At 42.0% G+C, this 20,725-nt stretch overlaps 1 protein-coding gene across 1 annotated transcript in view; it reads left to right on the plus strand.

Moving 5' to 3' along the window:
- The window catches only part of LOC307034710 (cadherin-4-like), a 216,484-nt gene that overhangs the window by 179,713 nt on the left and 16,046 nt on the right, over positions 1 to 20,725 (plus strand). The window contains 6 exon segments of the mRNA XM_079673589.1: positions 1,800 to 1,955; positions 6,860 to 7,004; positions 9,487 to 9,659; positions 13,043 to 13,180; positions 17,399 to 17,584; positions 18,867 to 18,991. Coding sequence (XP_079529715.1) covers positions 1,800 to 1,955; positions 6,860 to 7,004; positions 9,487 to 9,659; positions 13,043 to 13,180; positions 17,399 to 17,584; positions 18,867 to 18,991 — 923 coding nt within the window.

Below are 20,725 nucleotides of genomic sequence, written 5' to 3' on the forward strand. Positions count from 1 at the left end.
GTGTAATAATTGCTTGTATTTTCTAATGCGACAGGAGAGGTAGATGGAGTCAGTGTGCTGCAGTCTCTGCTGTAGAGGAGGGTAATGGCGCTACACTGAGAGTTCAACTGAGCCACTAACTGATATTTGTTAGTTTGTCGGTGTTTAACGGGTAGAGTTTCTTTGAAGTAATTGCAGTCGATGCCTGCAGCTCGTTAATTATCATCGCTGTCAACAGTAATTCGCTGAGATATGTGCAGAGCATTCTGACGTTCTCCTCCTTCTATTCCCCAAAGAAAACACACATACAGACATGCACAAATAGCATTTGTAGGATGTTGTGACAGCTCCTCTTGCATTCATACAGGGGAAGGTGTCTATAACTGATCACATTTGTTTGATTAGGCAGACACACCTCCTCAACCAGATCTTTCTAATGGAGATGTTATGATAATGTTGAGGCTGATGAGGAGGGAAATAGTCATAATAGCAGTGTAGTGATGGTGACAGCTTTCTTCTTCCACCAGCAGGAAAAGTCAGGATGACACCTGTCTAATATGACGTGTCTGTTCCGTGTCCTTGTTAGTTGCTTCAGCTATTTTCTCAGCAAGGCAGAATTCCAAGTGTGTCAAAAGTAGGGCTAAATTGGTTGCTCGAATGCTGAAAGACAGAGAGGACTTTGGGCAGTCTTTACTCTTATGGTGCACTCTGCAGTAAAATAAAGATTGATTAGAGAAAAAGGCTGGCCATCCCTGTGTGTGTGTGTGTGTGTGTGTGTGTGTGTGTGTGTGTGTGTGTGTGTGTGTGTGTGTGTGTGTGTGTGTGTGTGTGTGTGTGTGTGTGTGTGTGTGTGCCCGCATACTGGAGTAGCTTTATGATTGAGACATTTTGATACACCAGCTGATGCTCATGGGCTGTCATGTCGTTAATGGACAGAGATGGGATGCTTAGAGGTTTGGACTCAATTTGGGCAGTAAATTGAAAAACTCCTCCAGATGAGTTCCAATTACACAGCCCAAATCACAGGCCTAACAGTGCACTTAATGCACCTATTCACTGTCTGTCTGGAAGGAAAAGCTGAATCGAAGTAAACAAACTGAACACTGCGCTTCCCATCTCCTCCGTTATTCAATATTTCTGTTATGTGTGCACCCTTGAATTTGAGATGATTATTTCCTTCTTGCCCATTTTTGTGTTCTAACAGCGTGTTTATTGCTTTAGCCTGTTGTTGCTGCCCTAATTACAACCGAATTACCACCACACTTTCCTCCCTAATTGCCATTATTGTTCACAACCTGTCTCTATCCCAGCTATGGGCTCGAGCTAATCTTAATAAATCACTACCTGCCTGTCAGTTAACAGTAAATATATGTTGATTTCATTTCTCCTTACCCAAAAAAATTGAATTTAAATTTCTCTTTTAAGCTGTCCAATTCTGCCAAACAGAATACATAGCGCTCCCTGTGGCAGCACTAATGGAATCCTTGAGTACGTGGAAGCTAGAAATGCCAAACTGATGAATATGTGTGTGTATGTGTGTGTGAGAAGGAGTGTGTGTGGCCTGTGCATGTTTCCACTTTCCAGTGGGAAAATATGCAATATCAGATTTCTGGGGTTGTGTCAGGACGGAATTATTAAACTCGAGCTGCATATCACAAACTGGTGCTTGAGTAATAAACACCCTCAGCACATGTTGCTCCAATAGGTTAAGGCCGGCTGTGTGTTTGAGTTGAGAGTCCTCACTGTAAGAGCGCTGAAACGCAGTATAAGACTTCACTAATCCATTGATTGACAGTTCCTCTTTGTTTGTTCTGACGCAGATTCGCTCAGATCAAGACAAGGACATATCCATCCGATACAGCATCACTGGGGTGGGAGCAGATCAACCGCCCAATGAGGTGTTCAATATCGACCCCGTGGTGGGAAAGATGTTCGTCACCAAACCTCTCGATCGAGAACATCGCTCTTCCTACCATGTGAGTAGTGTGTGTGTGTGTGTTACATTCCCTTCTGAGCTAGGGGAATCAAAGGGAAGCAACACAACCAGAATGGGATTGGTAAAAGTTATAAGCTGTTTTAATGCACAACAGGTGAACAAAATGGCAGGCAAGCAGCCTGAAACAAACAAAAGAGCCAAAAACACCGGTTTAAATAACAAACAATAGAGGACACAAAGGCGCAAGTTTAAATGGGCAACCAAACTAAGGGAGGACTCTAAAAAGTGAGTCTAAACGCATACTGGGAAAATAAATACTAATATAAAGAACGAAACAAAACCTCACTTTAAAAGTGGTACAACTAACCAAAGAATCTAGACAAAACACAGCTAAACTAAAGGCAACAGTCACACAATACTAACCACTCTAAACACAGACCACACAAGTTAACCACAGAACAAAGAGCAAGTAGCGAGAGGCGTCTGTTCACTCAACAGAGCCTCCAGAATGATGATTGTCCCCAAGCTTTGTAGTAATCTCCAGCAGGTGTGCGCCGGCTGTGCGCTGCGATTGGAGTGCGTCGGGCCCGGTGTGCTCCAATCGCAATCTTCAGGGGCGGACCAGGAGATGGCAGCCAATGCTGGGAGGGCAACCGCACAGCTCATTTACATAGAACACACACAGCTGAAAACACTCAGACGACCAGGAAGGCAGCAGCCGTAACAGTGTGTGTGTGTGTGTGTGTGTGTGTGTGTGTGTGTGTGTGTGTGTGTGTGTGTGTGTGTGTGTGTGTGTGTGTGTGTGTGTGTGTGTGTGTGTGTGTGTGTGTGTGTGTGTGTGTGTGTGTGTGTGTGTGTGTGTGTGTGTGTGTGTGTGTGTGTGTGTGTGTGTGTGTGTGTGTGTGTGTGTGTGTGTGTGTGTGTCTCAGCTGTGACCTTTGAAATAAACCACAAATTTCCTTTTAAGTTGTCCCTTTAACACATAAAATATAAACCACCCCAACAAGCAGGTTTAAGGCAGAACCAGTTCTATCCAGTTCTATGTTATGAAAAAGCCTTCTTATAAAAACAAAATCGATAATTAATACAAATAAGATAATACCCAAAGAGATAAACTTAGATAAGAAACCAAAATAAATAAAATATAATCCTACGTCATTTTGATTAATATAAATTGGTGCTGAGTCTATAACCATAAAATAAAATAAAGCATATAAAATCCCTCACTTATAGTATAATTGTAATTCTTACAGTGTTCGCTTCACCCTGAAACATGAAACATGAAATATGCATGAGATGGCAATAATGTGTTTTAGATTTAATGTAATATTTCATTCATTATTCCAACATACATTTGCTCAACATATCACATTATGAAAAAACAAATGAGCTTTAGAAATAATTTAATTAAATCAAAAAAGAATACATAACAATGTTGCTTTACATTATTACAATAAGCCAGAAGTCACTAGAAATTGAAAAGGAGTTGTTTGCGTGTTGGTTCTTGTTCTTCTATCACTGCAAGAACAATCAAAACTTAAGTGCACAGCAATGGTGGGAGGAATTCATTTACTCTTAAAGGTGTGGTTAGAGTATGTGTTAATTCATTATTAAATTCTCAGCCAGCAACATAGCTGTGTTATAAAGCTGTGCCAGTAACTGAGGCAAATAAAGAATAAAAATAGATAAGTGAGTGGCAAGATGTGAAAAACAAGTGAAATGCCATTCTGAAAACAAGATGAGAATTTCGATGTCTTTCTCATGTCTGTTCATCAAAGGAATAGTTAGACTTTAGGAAAAGCGCTTTGTGGCTTTCTTGAGAAAAGTTAAATGACAAGATGGAGAGCACTGTTGGATGGCCATCTTTGTGTTGTTTATGCTGTTCTGGTCAAAAAACGAATTGCACAAGACTTAGCACTTCCTCATTGGAGTTAAACAACGCCTCCTCTCACCTTTTTGCTTTGCTTGCTGTTCAAGGCACGTAAGTATTAAACATTCAGGCAAAGTTCATTTAAAGTTCATAAAAGTATAAACTTGTTGTATTGTTGCCTAAGTTAGTCGTGGAAAGAGAGCTTCAGGGCAGTTTGTCCCTTTTTTCCCAGTATGTGTACCTGCTGCTATCCATTGATATGGGAACCTAGTACTGACTAACACTCCTAGTGAGCAGCCAAGTCCAACCTTTTAGTGTGAGCTGAGCAGATTCATACCCAGGACAAACTCCAATCAATGAGGTGATTTGTTAAGAAAGGCGGAAGCTTGCTAAGGGCGGCTTAAGTTAAACTCCATGTTTGTTGTAGAGAAAACACTTTAGTTGGGGTGCAATACAAATTTCAGGGAGAAACCAGTGGAGACAAGATGTACGTGTAAACAGAATTGCACTTCTAAATGAATTAAATTCCTCTCACACTTAATGCTGTTAAAGCTACAAGAAAGCAATTAAACTGTATTGTATAAAACATGAACATGCTCATTCCTCTGAGAACTTTAAAAGACGTGGAATAACTTGTTTACTGAGCAAATCACACAAAGTTATATTTGACTTTGTGCTCTTTCTTTCTTTACTTCATATGTCATGCAAGGGCACAACAAAGTTACGGTCTAGTTCTTTTTATTTCAAGAGCAGTTGAAATTCAAATCCAGCCCTCTAACAATATGCACTGTAAGGGAAAACCTTTGAGCTTCCGGGTTTGCTGTTATCTCTATCAGTATGCTGCCTCTTTGCCAAAAGCCGAGCACTGCCTGGTGCAGTCTGTTTTCTCCACCTGCCTTTCAAGATAATAACTTTAGCGTGGACCCAGAAATGCATTTTGCCTTCTTTAAACATGGCGGTAATCTCTGACTCTTGCTGTTATTGAATTAGGGTGTAGGTGCATGCGGGATGGAGGGATGAGGGTGGGGAGAGATAAGGCTCGTAGCCTCTAACAGCCTGCGGTGGCAGGACAGATCAGACAATGCAGTGGAAAAAGTAGAGTCAAATTAACCTCAGGGAGACCTTAAGAGGACATTTTGGTGGAGGTGCAAAGTGGAAGCAGACGGAGGAGAGGATGGGCGGCAGTGGGGGAAATCTTCACCTCTCTGAAGAGAAGGAGCCTATGGAGAATGCTGTTTATTCTATTTTCTGCCACAACAAGCCTGGAGGCTATTTTACTGATTTGGCTCTAGTGCTATATGCAATGGCCAGGTAGCAGATTTCCTATCAAGAATACTAAGAGTGGAATAGTATCATTCCCATTATCCTCCATACATGATGAAACAAATTACGTTTTTTTTATTTTCTCTTGTAGTTTCTAATATGTTTTATTTCGCCTCCTCCAGCTGCTTCCAATTCTGTCTTTTTTTTTATCCTACCTTTAGATGAATATCCCTAGCATAAGATCAGGTGAAGGGGCCTGGAATTGATTGCTGACATTTTGACTGAATACATATTTACAAGCCTATGTTTTTAGGAGCAAGATGTAGATAGGATCTGAATGAGCCTTTTTCTCCCCTCTGGTATCATGTAAACTAAACATCCCCGGTGCTTGCAGCTGACAGAAATATCACTAAATAAGTCATGGTCAGGGATATAAATATTCCCAGGTAAGGTAAACTAAATCAAAACAGCCTTAGAGAGAGCCACTCTGAAAGGGCTTTTCTGTATGCAGTTTGACCTTCAAGTATGCAGTGAGAAGACAAATCTCAAGTATTTATTTAAACTCAACATTTCGCTGATAATTCAGTTATTTTTCCCTGCTCTCATTTCCATTCGGTTCTTTAACCTTTCCTCCAGAGAAGGCAGTCAAGACACATTTCACGCTATGTATTGATTCCAGTGATAACTTCATGTCCAAACTTTGTGAGAAATCCTAGTTGGCGATTCCATTGATCTAAACACAGAAGAGTTGAATTTGAGATGCGCCGACGGAGTTTGTGGATTCAGAGGGAAGTGAGGATTTCTCAGAGCTCTCTTTCAAACAAAACCTGACAGAATGTTTTTCTGGGACGCACAGTGATCCTACCACGGAAACTTTGCCTTTATAACATTGCCTGCTTCGAATAAATAAGATGTTTCTTTTTTTGGTTTTGTACCGAGATAAAACACTTCCAGGGAATAGGTGTAAAAGAGATGAGAAGAGAAGAAAGTATATGATGGCGAAGGCTACCTCTTTCCAAGAAACATATATAGAGTGACTCTTATGACCCTACCTTGTACTTCTTTAAATAAATCTTTTTGAAACTGGTATACTGTGTTATTCAACAATGCAGATTTGATCAGACTGTGTATTTTTTAGCAGAGCTGAATACAAATTGAGTGAATGTGGGTTTTTGTTCGGCTTTAGAGATTCTGTGAAAGCAGCCACCTCTAAGCTTCAGAAAACTTTAACGTTTGTTTGTGTTTTATTTATGTTGCTTCTCGCTTTCTCCAGTCCATTCCTTTGAGTATAAACATTTGGGATTACACTGAGGGTAAACGAAGATGATATTCAAACATGCAAAACAACCATTAAAATATTTAGTTTGAGTATTTCCAATTCGAACCACAGATTGTAAGGTTACAAAAGAGTAGTAACTTAACTAAACCAGACCAAAGTATTCTGAAATAACGTTTTAGTCAACAGAACATTTATACTTTCACGTGTAAAATATAACATACATTTCAAAATATGTTTTCCAACATGCAGAGACAACATCATTTGCCTGACAAACTAGAACTGTAAAAGTGTCCAAAATATGATTTAATGAATAAGAGGTTATAAATAAAAGTTGTTAAATTGAAGAAACCTTTGTTCCTTCTGTAATAAATGTTTTTTATCCATTAATCACCAAATGTTTACCCTACATAATTATATTTCTTTTTGAAACTATACAAGCACTCATCTTCATACATTATTTATCAGTTCATTTCTTCCCAAATCCACAATGATTAAATACAACCTGATTTTTCTGTGTCTTCGTGTCTCCTAGCTGCGAGCCCATGCTGTGGACATGAATGGGAACCAGGTGGAGAACCCCATCGATCTGTACATCTTCGTCATCGACATGAATGACAACAGACCCGAGTTCAAAAACCAGGTCTACAATGGCTCTGTGGATGAAGGCTCTAAACCAGGTAATGAAGCAGGGATGGATAGGTAGATTAAACAATGAGTAAAATATGTAGCAGGACCAATCAAAGAAGTTAAGTGTTTATTAGAAAAGATTAAAGAAATGTGTGGAGGGGTGACGTGTTGGGATACAGGTTGACTGAGGATGAGTATATCTGGAGAGATTGGTGCAGTTAAAAGAATGACTGCACCAGTGAATCTTTGACCCAATAGAGAATTGTCCAAACACCTTGATTTAGCAGACGCCGGTGAATCTTTCTCCCACAGAGGCTTTTCACTGAGCCTTCTGCAGCAGCGGCCATAAACCAAAGAGGGTGCTCAGGCTGGAGACGAGATTGAGGATTAAATGTACCACGCTGTAGCACCACTGGGTCATTTTATGTCTAACCTCAGAGCGGAAGAATCCCAGAGACGAGCTCTCAGTGTGTATGCGTGTGTGTGAGCCTGATGAGCCAGAGTTTATTGCACCATAGGTGATCTCAAGAGGTGTCCAGGTTCTCATTTCCTTTTTCTTTGTCTTTCTTTCTTTCTTTTATCGCTGCTGCTGTTCCCTCCCTCTCAGCCTCGCCCCTCCCAGCAGACAAGTCTCTGTGGCATGCATGACATTCAGCTGAACAATAATCATAAAAAAAGGAGAGTTTTAGAGTTTAGAGCTCCAGTGGTTTCAATGCAAGGCCAATTACAGACTTGAATTAGTTTGCAAATTAAAGAGTCATTATGGGGACCTAATCCTGTCAGGCACAGCTTAGGACGCCCGTACAAAGGGTCCACATTAAACCCCTTAAGAGTGCAGCTTAATGAAATTACCCCAGCGATGTGTGACGCATTGTGATTCTTCATCTCTTCCTCTCTATCCTTCCATCTTAAGAAAGAAAAACAAAGGGTGGAGGGCTGGAGTCACTCCTTTTGGAATCAAAACAAATATGGAGTCCTCTCTTCCTCTCTTCCCCCCTCTGTTCCTGCTGGCTCTTTTTTCCTCGTCTCGCTGAGAGGCCTTTCGAGTGCTCCCTATGGCCGAGTCATTGACAAATGTTGCTTTGAAATGTAATGAAGTTTGAAATGGGAGCTGCGGTTACAATTATCCTCGGACAGGGGCTGTCACTGGCATGATATCACTATCTCTGGCAATTAGAATGGGCTGCGAGAGAGAGGGAGAGATGGAGAGATTGGGTGACAGGCTGAGATCCCACAGAGTTATGAGTGTGTGGAGGCAGCAAACAAGTGGTGCATTCATGGACGGATAGTGGCTCGTTCTTTCCGCTGACACAGAATTCTATACGCCTGTGCTTACCTGTGCTTGTAATCAGATTGAATCATATACTGTATATGGGGCAGGTTCACAACTAATCAATGTAAGCAAGTGTTTACTATTAATGTTATGCAAATAGTAACGAAGTAATGTGATTAGTAATATCTGTCATCAAAATGTACTTTGAGCATGTACAAGAACCTTCCATTTTTCAGTCAGTAAAGATGAAATGGTTCACCATTTGCAGCCTTGTCATTGTATCCATTTAATGCAAAATATGATATATGATGCCATAAAATCTGGTCATAATTATAAATGTGCGCATTATATATTTGTGCTTGTAGTTATTGAGTCTTTATTATTCATTGAACCGGTGTGCAACATTTCTCTGCTGACATAAATCTGTGAAGATGCTTTCACATTATAAGTGTTATTAAAGTGTTATGGGTCATCCAGGTGGTTTACTCGCCATGTTTATGTACTTGTGAACCAATATGTGTGTGCTCGTTACCAATACTGTATAACTGTCATAACATCTGTTTTTTGGATGGTTGATTTAAACTGTACTGAGTGCAGAACCCTTTTTTATACAATTAAAGCACAAAATGTTTTGTTAAAATAAATATATTTGTATCAAAATTAAACAAAGAAATTCTGAACAGAAGCCATTATGGCAACTAGAGACAATCAGTTGCTTATTTTTATTTTGTGTATAAGAACATGTTTATCCGTGACATTTAAAAACTGTAACCTGAACCGGAGAGAAGAGATAAGCCTAGAAGTCAGCAAACTGATTTAGTAAAGTCAGGCACACAACAATGTCTGAAGTCAGCTAACATTAGACCCTAGTGTTCACACCAGACTAGGTAAGGTTACATCAGCAGAAAGCCTGAGTGTGTTCATTTGTTTTGCTCGCTGAATGGTTGGAAATGTATTCCATCCATCCATCTCCATCCATCTTCTCCCGCTTATCCGTGGTCGGGTTGCGGGGGTAGCAGTTCCAGCAGAGAGCCCCAAAAGTTCCTTTCCCTGGCCACATCTACCAGCTCTGACTGGGGGGTCCCAAGGCGCCCCCAGGCCAGCGAAGAGATATAATCCCTCCACCTGGTCCTAGGTCTACCCCTCGGTCTCTTCCCAGCTGGACGTGCCTGGAACACCTCCCTAGGGAGGCGCCCAGGTGGCATCCTTACTAGGTGAAAGGTGAAAATGTATTGACAAATATAATTTTTCTTCATCAGGGACGTATGTGATGCACGTGTCAGCGTTCGACGGTGACGACAACACCACGGCTAACGGAATGGTGCGCTATCGAATCCTGTCCCAGACGCCGCACAGCCCCATCCCCAACATGTTCACCATCAACAGTGAGACTGGAGATATCGTTACCGTGGCAGCCGGCCTCGATCGAGAGGTTGGTTTCCTTAATCTCACAGCATTCTCAATTTATTTTTAATGTTTCACATGAATAAAATCTTGCAAAGCAGTCATCACATGTAATGACAATTCAGCAGTGTGCACACAGTCTGAATCATCTATAGCTGGCAAGATGATACTCCTTTATCTTTATTTATGGAGCACGGTTCCTAAAAGCATTGTTTACTTTGATGACACTCTGAGATGCAACTTTAAAATGTTGACTAGCCATTTGTCATCACACGCAGTCTTTTATTTTATTTATTTTGTTACAGTAAATTGCCTTCTTCTGCGGTCACCTTGTTTATGGAGCTATAAAAGTTGTGACAAGATCCAAATGTGTTTATTCTTATGACATGGATGTGCCAGTGACAACTCTGCAAAGAAATCTCCGAGACAGTCATCCTCCCAAACTGTCACCGGTGACAGACCTATTAACAACACATCACGCTGCAGTGGGCTGCTCACGTTGTTGTTGTGTGTGTGTGTGTGTGTGTGTGTGTGTGTGTGTGTGTGTGTGTGTGTGTGTGTGTGTGTGTGTGTGTGTGTGTGTGTGTGTGTGTGTGTGTGTGTGTGTGTGTGTGTGTGTGTGTGTGTGTGTGTGTGTGTGTGTGTGTGTGTGTGTGTGTGTGTGTGTGTGTGTGTGTGTGTGTGTGTGTGTGTGTGTGTGTGTGTGTTTGTCCCTGTGTATGTCTTTGTGTAGTAAAGATAAAGTGGAAATATCTGAGATAGAATGCCCTTGACACCTGTCAGACAAACACAAAGGCCCATATAATCACATATACACTCGATAAAACACAGGCAATTGAGGGGGTGGGTGGGGAAAACTGTAGGGAGCAGTGGAACAAAAATGGAGTTGGGCAGACGGGGTATTACAATGAGTTGGGAGGATGTCAGTGTGTATTTGGCAATGAAATAGGGTGATACAGAGAAGCAGGATGAGACACAAGGGTGCCTGAGGGAGGGAGAGGTACGAGCGGAACATGGAGTAAAAATGTCTCAGCTGCTTATTTTTACTCTGTTTTTTCCCCAAAATGCTAATCCAGCCAGTCACCCCTAATGTGGGATTAAACACCTTCCCCCACCACACACACACACACACACACACACACACACACACACACACACACACACACACACACACACACACACACACACACACACACACACACACACACACACACACACACACATGTTTATACAACTATACATTTGAAGACCTGTAAAGACATAAATCATCACAAGCCCCTTTTATGAACCTCCCCAAGGTAGCATCACACCCCCACACACATTCACACCTGGTAACTGCCCAGTTCAACTTCAGTGTTGTATGTTGGCCACTGAGCGGCTCCAATGGAGACAATTTGGGCAAAGAGCCTGCTCAGAGACCCCTCACTGGTTATAATAAGGGAGGGGCAATCACTGTCCTTTCACTTATACCAACTAAATAAAGAACTAATTTTCTACTTCATTATCTATATTCTTGATAAGGAGAAATGTATTTGACTGAGTCGTTTTAAAACAATTAGTTGAGAACATTTTGAGAAAAGCATGCAAGGAATATCTGCATTTCTCAAAAATTCGAATGGGGACCCACAAAGTCAGATATACGATCACTCACACACACACACACACACACACACACACACACACACACACACACACACACACACACGTACACACAACATACCGTATGTGCACAGACAAACACAGATACAGTACATGCATCAGATTCTCTACATTTGGTGTTCTCCAACATACATGTGTCCATACAATTAATGTATACATTTGTGGTGCACACAAATGCATACAAACACATGTACTGGTTTTCCTGCAACATTATTAGAGTTGATGAGAAGTCTCCAACCTTGCAGAGAAAAATGTATGTACTCTTATGTATTGTACATCATCTCAAAAATATGCTGCAGTGCTTCCCTGGTCTTCTTTTAGTCAGCACTTTGGCCTTTTAAAACTTTGAAAGTTTCTGCATCTCCCTTCTTTTCTTGGGCTAGGGTGTTTGAGGTGTTAGGTGCATCAAAAAAATAAAACACACGCAGCTATATTTGGTCGTCTCTCTCCCTTGTGCCTTGGCTGCATCCCCTGCTGTCTCTTATCTCCTCCTCTGTTCTTCACTTTTGAAATGTTTTCTTCCTTCCCTTTATAAGCTCCCACACTGTATCTCTTCTAAAGGTTTCCCCTGGTCTGCAGTGGACTTTTAAGAGCTTGTTGACAGTAACAGACCTCAGTCCTCCAGGGGAAGCTGGGTATGCTGCGGTGTTGTTGCAATGCTGAGAGGTTCAGAAGAGCTCTACATAATTACTCCCTTGTCTAATTAGTGAGAGTGTTGTGTACACGCTGTACACTGGCTGATGGGACAGCCAGCCAAGCACTGCCTCTGAACAATATAGGGAGGAAGAGAGGTGTGTGTGTGTGTGTGTGTGTGTGTGTGTGTGTGTGTGTGTGTGTGTGTGTGTGTGTGTGTGTGTGTGTGTGTGTGTGTGTGTGTGTGTGTGTGTGTGTGTGTGTGTGTGTGTGTGTGTGTGTGTGTGTGCGTGCGTGCGTGCGTGCGTGCGTGCGTGCGTGCGTGCGTGCGTGCGTGCGTGCGTGCGTGCGTGCGTGCGTGTACGTAAGGGTGTTAATGAGAGTGTGTGTACAAGGTTGGAGTTCAGCATCTCGTCTAGCATCAAGATGAGAGGAACTGAGAGGAGCTGTCTAATCCTCCTGATGTGGCGTCCTGGCCTAATTGGGATATTTACTCGGTAATTAGCAGGTGAGAGAGGCACTGGGATTGTAATTGGGAATCTCAGTGACGAGACACGTTACCCAGACAGTCTGCTCCCAGACTCCATCCTTCCTGCAGCCCATTAACTGCACCGTGGGACAGAGGAAGAGAGTGGATACTGGAATAGAGAGGCAGCTCAAGCTAGTACTCGAATAGAAATAAGAGAACAATTTTTCAGCTTGCAGTGAAGTGTCATTTCAAAAGATGAAATGGCATTTATCATTCTCTTGTATTATTGCTCTATAGATAGTCTATTAATCTCTGTCAGTTGGATCATTGTCTTCACATCTGTCCATCAGTGGCACTGGATAAGAAACGTCTTTGATGACATACCCATGGGGAGGCTCCACAGTGCAGCCTTCAGAAGTCTGGATACGTTCCGCTGTGGAGGTTTTAACGCAGTCGAATGGAAGACATCACCACTGTGATTCTGTGTTTCAAATAAGAGCATGGACCGCTACTATAGAACAGAACACAAGCGCAGCTTATTCTCCCTCAGGGATTCACACTCTGTGGTTGGTGCTGTAGACTCGATGAAGAGAAAGTTGCTTTTTTTCACATGAATAACTACATTCTTTCTCTGTTTCTGTCTGTTACAGAAAGTGTCCCAGTATACCATCATCGTACAAGCCACGGACATGGAGGGAAATCTAAACTTCGGCCTCTCCAACACGGCCACTGCCATCATCACTGTCACCGACATCAACGACAACCCTCCCATGCTGACCTCAAGAACTGTGAGTTTCTACTGTGGTGCAACTCGAATAAGAATTTGGTCTGGGTTAAGAGAAGAGAATGACTGTTCAAAATATATATATTTAAGGCTAGTGAGTGACGTACATGGAAGAAAAAGAGGAGGACAAAAAGGAGAGAGGGATAGAATGAAAGGAAGAAAAAGGAAATGACTACACCACTGTAATGTTGTTACACAGGAAGTTGTACACATGGCCAGGAGGAGGATTGTGAAGTGCAAAGGGTACTTATCTTATTTCCTCGTAGAGGATACAAACTAACACACAAGGAAAACTAATCCATATATTGACTTTCATCAGCAAGAAAATTAGACCCAGCAAATCGCTAAAGGTTGTTGATGCGATGCTGATATTTAAAACGATGATTACATTACAGGAGGTCATTATTGAGAGCAGAGTCAAATTAAAAGTAATGTACAATGTGGTCAAATGCAGCTACATAATCAATACTTTAACAAGTGAAGCAGGAGATGTAGTTGTTTTTAAAAAGTTGACTTTCTATGCAGTCTCTTATTTTAATTCTGGTAATTTCTCTCAGAGATGATGATACATGTTTAGATGTGCATGTGAAACAGCCAAGGTGGCAGCAGTAGCCTATTCCTCAAATATTTTTGCAATTATTTCCACGTTTTTAATTCAATAAAATGAGGAATGTTTTTATATTTGATGTGGCAGAGACATGCATTTGTTAAGCAATGTGGTCAACCGTGGAGTCAGCGTGTCTGCATTTAAGTTCCAAGTTATGATGAAAAATTCTTCTTGGTGTCAGTTTGGCTTAAAGGGTCAGAATTATTCAGAGTGTGTGCTTTGCTATCAGTAGTGATGAGAGCATGGGGATGTTTGGGTTGATATGGTGCTTAGCTCTGCATCTGCTGAGAGGGTATCAGCACTACAGTCGTCTCTGCTCTTTGAGGTGGTATAGCAGAGGAGTTAGCATTAGCATTTGCCCTGGGGGCTATCAAAACCCCTATGATGATGAGTTAGCACTGGCGGTAAGCATGTGTCAACCGTGTAGCTCATCAGAGAGCTGCTACATCACACACAGCATGACATGTGCAGAAAGAGGGCAGAGGAAGACTCACAAAGGAAATGGTTAGCAAAAAGAGAATAAAGAGGGACGACGAGTTGATGAGCCGACCACCATGCAGACGCTGACGGAAAAATGAAGAGAGGAAAAAGTGATGAGAGAATGATGGGCAGAGGAGGAAGAGTGAAGGATAATTTGGTCACAGGAGCTATTTTCTACAGAGATAGTGATAAAGCAGAGACGTGCCCTGTTGTAAATCAAAGGCCTTTCCTGACTCGGCATCCCTCTCTGATTTAACATTCTCTACTGATGACTGCTTATTGATGATAGTGGCTAGTAATAGATTGATATTCCCTAACTGTATTCCACCATGTTTAAGTGCATTTCCATCATCGCCATCATGGATATTGATGATAAACTTTAGTGGAGGTCTGGAGCAGTGATGAGAAGAGCACTTTTACCCATTCCCTCCATAAATCACACATTTTAGTGGTGGGATAACATAAAAGCCATTTTGTTGAGAATGCAGGCCATTATGCAAATGTTTAGTGTTTGCAATAAACCCCATAGATCTTCCATCGTGTCCCAGAAATACAAAGTTTGGGGAATTTGTCTTTAATGTTGATGATTAATATTTCATCATGCCTATCAGAGGCTGCCCTATTTTTCACGGCGGCAAAGGGTGGCGTATGTGAACGGATGGGAAGCTTATTCTGGGCTGCATACATGCTTTGCATTATGCCTGTGATGCTGATGGATGCGATGAGAAGATATATATTTGTCTCTTTTGTTTATTTGTTTAAACAGCACTGTGACGACTTCGTCCCACATCGTATCGGGAGGTTTTGTAGTTGTGTACATCAGGGTGTCTCTTTACTTGATGTACTGCAGTGCTTTCCTTGGCCTCCTTCCTTTACCATCCTCACACAGTTCCTATGATGAAGTCCCCTGTCACTTCTCCTTTCTCTCCCCTTCCCTCCCCCTGTAGTCTTTCCCCACTGCCAAAATAGTGACAGACGGGTGAGAGTGTTGGCAAGAGGTATTTTGTCAAGTGCTGTTAGAAAGCCAAGTGTTCCGTGCCAATCACAATCCAAGAGCTTTCCACTCCTTCCTGTAGTCCAGCTGTTGGGGCCAAGATACATTATCATATACAAAAGACAGACCTGATAAGAGGACATCTAGTGTGAAAAACACTTTGACCATATCACATCTCCCTGTTAAAACAAATCTCACCACACGTATATACAGTCAAATGTAATCTTCAGCTAATAAATGATCAAAAGAGTTTAAGATAGAGAAAAACCTCATTGTTTTCAAGAGAGATAAGATTGCTCTCTGTTCAAAATCACAAATGCTGAATTAAAAACCTTTATTGACAACAACACTAACATAAGTCAGAGTTTTAATGATAAAAGATGGAGTCATAAAGAAATAGAACAATCATTAAATTAATCAATATAATGGAGAATTTGAAAAACCTGTTATGAAATGTATTCTCATTTGAAAGCTATCTCTTAGATGCACCCTAATGACACAGTAGATTTATGAAATGGTGTCCTTGAGAATGTTTACATCAACTGCATTTCACAAGCTTTTCATTTGTTCGGGTATGCGGGAAAGGAAGTAATTCACAGATTTATTTTGAGTGTTTGGAGGGCACTTGACTTCGTATGCCTCCTAAAGTTGGTATTTACACACTCTTGTAAGTTTTACCATTTAAAGTGAACTAGCTGAAATTAATTTGCTAAGTGATTGTACTGATAATATAATTTTATGTTTGGGAGATAAAGAAAAACTGCCCATGCCACACACACAAGATTTCCTAAGGGAAAAATAAGTAATACTTTTATTACTCTAGCTGTAAATGCCTGAGAGGAGCACCACCCACCCCATAAAGAGATAATGAGGGAAGAAATCTTAAACTGGGGTATTGACGTTAACAGCTGTGGTGGACTCTTTAAACCCTTCCATCAGATCTGGTTAACTCTCGTCCTCACTTGTTACTGTGTGCTGAGAAACAAGATGCTCAAGGGCCCTTAGGAGCTCAAGAGCCATCTCTGAAGTTGTACTTTATTGAATTGGCATCGGGGAGTCCCTGAACCAAACCACGGTAATAAACCTCTCAAACACACACATAAACACACACTCACTGTGACACGTACATACGACAGAATGCATACTTATACGTTTCAGTCAGTGCATCACGGCCACCCGGACATGTCTGTTGTCTTAAGAATGTCATTGAGTCTCTGAACAGCTCTCCCTAATCCGCCCGCTGCTGTTGGCTGTTTGCTGGGTGATGCAAGGGTTGCCAGGCAGGGTATTATGGTCTGTTTGAGTGTTTGGTCTGGGGCTTTGCTCTTTGATATCCTACACTCACATAAGCTGCTCAGCGGCTCTTCCACGCCTGTTACCCATGGTGACACGGCAACTGTATGATGCTCCACGCCTGTTGCCTTCAGATGAGGTGAACAACACGTCAACATGCTCACCTTCGGACCACACGTAATTGCTCAGGAGTTGATGGGTTGTCCGTGTAGGTGTGGCTGCGGTTGAGTTGAGTTTTTACAGCGTAACGGTGCATTCTTTGCTGTTGTTTGTTCTTCTTTGTGGGCTTTATCCCCTGAGCCTGTACAGCTTTGATCAATCCCCACCAGAACAGACATATGACAGACAGCGGCTCACTCCTCATCAGGCTTATCAGGAGAAAACACATGTGTTTGTAAAGCGGAGAAACAACTAAAAGCCACTCATATACACTCAGACAGATGTTTCACCCTCCCCACTGCTGGTTTCTTTCTGTTCATCTATTCTCTCCTTCTTCACTCCGGCTCCCAAAGAATGAAATATTATTTCTCGTCAAGGATGGGCACTGGGAATGCAGAAAACACTAAAACTGGAACAACGCCCCTGTGTGCATGTGATTGCTGGTGTGAAACTGTGTTTACGGCCTGTTTACTACTCAGCTGTGGTAAAGCGTGGTCATTAAACTTACTCTACCTGAAAACCCTAAAAGAAGGACTGTAAAGGGAAAATGTTAATGAAAAATAAGCACTTTTGTATAAATTGCCACACTCAAATGGCTCAATGGATCCCATAAGACCTGACCTACAGTCACAATAAAAATATTTTAAAGCGTCAGAAAACAGTGTATAATTTGACTCTACTTTCTGCAGTTTTCCGGTGAGGTCCCGGAGAACCGAGTTGATCTTGTGGTGGCTAATCTGACGGTGATAGATGCCGACCAACCGCACTCTCCGAACTGGAACGCCATCTACAGGATCATCAGTGGAGATCCAAACGGGCACTTCACCATCCGCACGGACCCCGTCAGCAACGACGGCATGGTCACCGTGGTGAAGGTAAGTCATCACAACATGCTCATCTCAGAAACTTTTGTTTGTTGTTGTTAGTCTCTGCTGACTTTTAGATCACCTTAAATCAAAGGCAACAATAATAGTCTTCAGAGTAGGAGTCTTTTCCCTTTCATACAGTATGGCCCCTTATATCCATATGAGGTATTAGATGCTGCTGTGCCCTTCATGCACCCACACACAGACTTGAAACACAATGGCTAGCGAGGCCACTGTAGCAAATTAGGTATTGATTTCTCAATTACAAGGCAACGGTTTAATACACTCATAATGTTCTAGCTGCTGTGGTAAATGACAGCGACAACGAAACCATGTCTTGTAACAATTTGCTGCTCAACCTCTCAGACGGAGGTTGTCTGGAGAGTTTTAACCCGTTTATATAAATATATAGGAAATAAGCAACAGCATGAACATCTGTATGATATTCAGCTGGTATTCTGTGTTTAGATGCACAGTACGTCCTGTTGAATATCCCTAAACATTGGTATTCCTCTGTTCAACCATTTGCTATTAATGTGTTTCTCATGTTGCATGTGTTTGTAGAAATACATTTTATTTTGTATGCGCATGACCCTGAGGACCCGGGGGTATTCTCTCTGTGCATCTGACTCTTGCAAATCACATCTTACAGCCTACAATAATGTTTATAAACTAGCAATAACATCACCCTTGTAATTCCCACAGCACCGTGAGCAATGAGCATTGGCATTTTGCTTCTCTTCATTATCTCTAGATGACTGCCTTTTATAATCCATTCCTCTCACTCCCTGATGTTAAATTCAGCAGGCAGCCGGGTAGCCGTGAGCTTCCATCGACACCCATGGGAGGTTATCAGGAAATCATAAAATAAGAGACAGGACACCCCCTGGGAAGAAATAGACTGTCTTAACAAGTAAACAAGGGCTTTGGCTTGCTCCGGGAAAAGGGAGCCGATGGTTCACATCAGACTCAATATCGGTAAAGTCAAGAAGCCGTAAGAAGGCGCTACCTCTGTGTTCCCATTTCTCTAAGCCATCTGCGGCTGCTAGTACGGACGCATCTTATCACTGACACCTAGGTATGTGGCAATCTCCCACGAGGCTTGTCTGTAAACAAGGGCTGAGGTCTTAACCATAACATGTCACACATTTATACTGCTCTCTGGGGATATTATGAGACGCATTCTCATTTTTCCTCACGGTAATAGAGCCACTAGACAAACAAGCACGCAAAATAACACACAAACAGAGCTGCTTGGTTCGAATGAGTCATTAAGATATGTAAATCGCAGCTTATGATAAACACGAGGGATGACAGGGGAAGTGGAGAGGAGGAGAGAAGTGAGGCAAAGACAGATTTTGGAGGATCGAAAGATGCAGAGAGCAAAGATCACAGCGGGTGTGAGGGGGGGCAGAGGTGAGCAGACGAGGGGGTGGGAAGTTGGAGTCCAGCGAAACAAATTAAGTAAGAGGGAAAGACTGGAGCGAGCGAAGCGATACAGAGGAGATGTAAGATGTTACGGCTCATGGGCAAAAGATGGAAGCCGTGTTATTGACCTCTCACCCTCCTGGCTTCCCTCAGGGTGTGTGTGTGTGAGTGTGTACTGTATGCGTGTTTTAGTTAGCCTACAGCTACACTCTAGACCACCCTGTGCTATGAATACCACTGGTTGTAGATCAAAGATCCTTGGACGTGCTGTGCCTGTAAAAAAGGTTCCAAGTGCACCAAAGGTGTAACACAAATACACACCTTTGAGCTTCCATTTACTTGTATATCCTTGCATATATACATACATAGTGTAATACAAACTAGCACACACACACATCCACTCCGGTGCCCTTGTCGACGAAGCTGTCTGATTAAGAATGTCTTTTTATATCTGAGCTGTGCTGCCAACCTGTCCGCTGATAACACTCAGGCAACACAACATACAGATGTGCTCAATATCATTAACATCACCATCAAACACCACAGACACAAGCCTTGCAGCAGTAATCATCGCCCGCCTATTTAAAATGTGCCAGCAGGACCTACAAGCTCCATATTTGTTCTCTTTATATTTCCTTGCTTGTTGTTGTTGTTGCCATTTGAACCTGATCGTGTTGTCTTCATTAGGAGAGCACGGAACTGTCACTCTGGTTTAGGCTCAGCCGGTAAAACCCCTGTAGAGTACACAGATACACACTGTGTGACACACACACACACACACACACACACACAGACACACACACACACACACAGACACACACACACACACACACACACACACACACACACACACACACACACAGACACACACACACACACACAGACACACACACACACACACACACACACACACACACACACACACACACACACACACACACACCACACACACACACACACACACACACACACACACACACACACACTCAAAAGGCAGTGATGACAGCACCCTATGAATAGACTAAGCCCTGCTGCCACTTCTCAGGATGTGTGTGTGTGTGTGTGTGTGTGTGTGTGTGTGTGTGTGTGTGTGTGTGTGTGTGTGTGTGTGTGTGTGTGTGTGTGTGTGTGTGTGTGTGTGTGTGTGTGTGTGTGTGTGTGTGTGTGTGTGTGTGTGTGTGTGTGTGTGTGTGTGTGTGTGTGTGTGTGTGTGTGTTTTGGTGAGTAGTTTAGAGAGAATATGGGTCCAATTTATCATGGCAACACTTGACACGGCATCTGCTCATTTATTATAATGTCCTTTATCATCAGCGAGGTGCAGCGCATTTTCCCCAGCCACAAAAGAGAAACGTTGACAGGCGTTTTTACTTTATAATGAGCGTAATATATGCTGGAATACTTGACATCGTTTGCTCATAAAAAGTAATAATGGTAATGATACCTCTAATGTTATTCATATTCACAGACTGAGAAAGAGATTTTGAATCTCTTTTCTTTACCTTTAAATCATTAATGACGACGATAGTTTTAAGTGAGAATGTATTTTTAAATAATCATAAATCCCTTCTTTTCTTTTCCCCATATATACAGGAACATGAATTGAGTGAATACAGAAAAGAACAATATCAACACTGCAATAATTACCATATAGATGTGGTTTATATTTTCATTATCAGTTCACACAGAGGTGATATTTAACTTCAGTAATATTTTGTGAGGCTT

Source organism: Notothenia rossii (assembly GCF_949606895.1).
Source record: "Notothenia rossii genome assembly, chromosome: 4".
In the NCBI taxonomy this organism is placed as follows: Eukaryota; Metazoa; Chordata; class Actinopteri; order Perciformes; family Nototheniidae; genus Notothenia; species Notothenia rossii.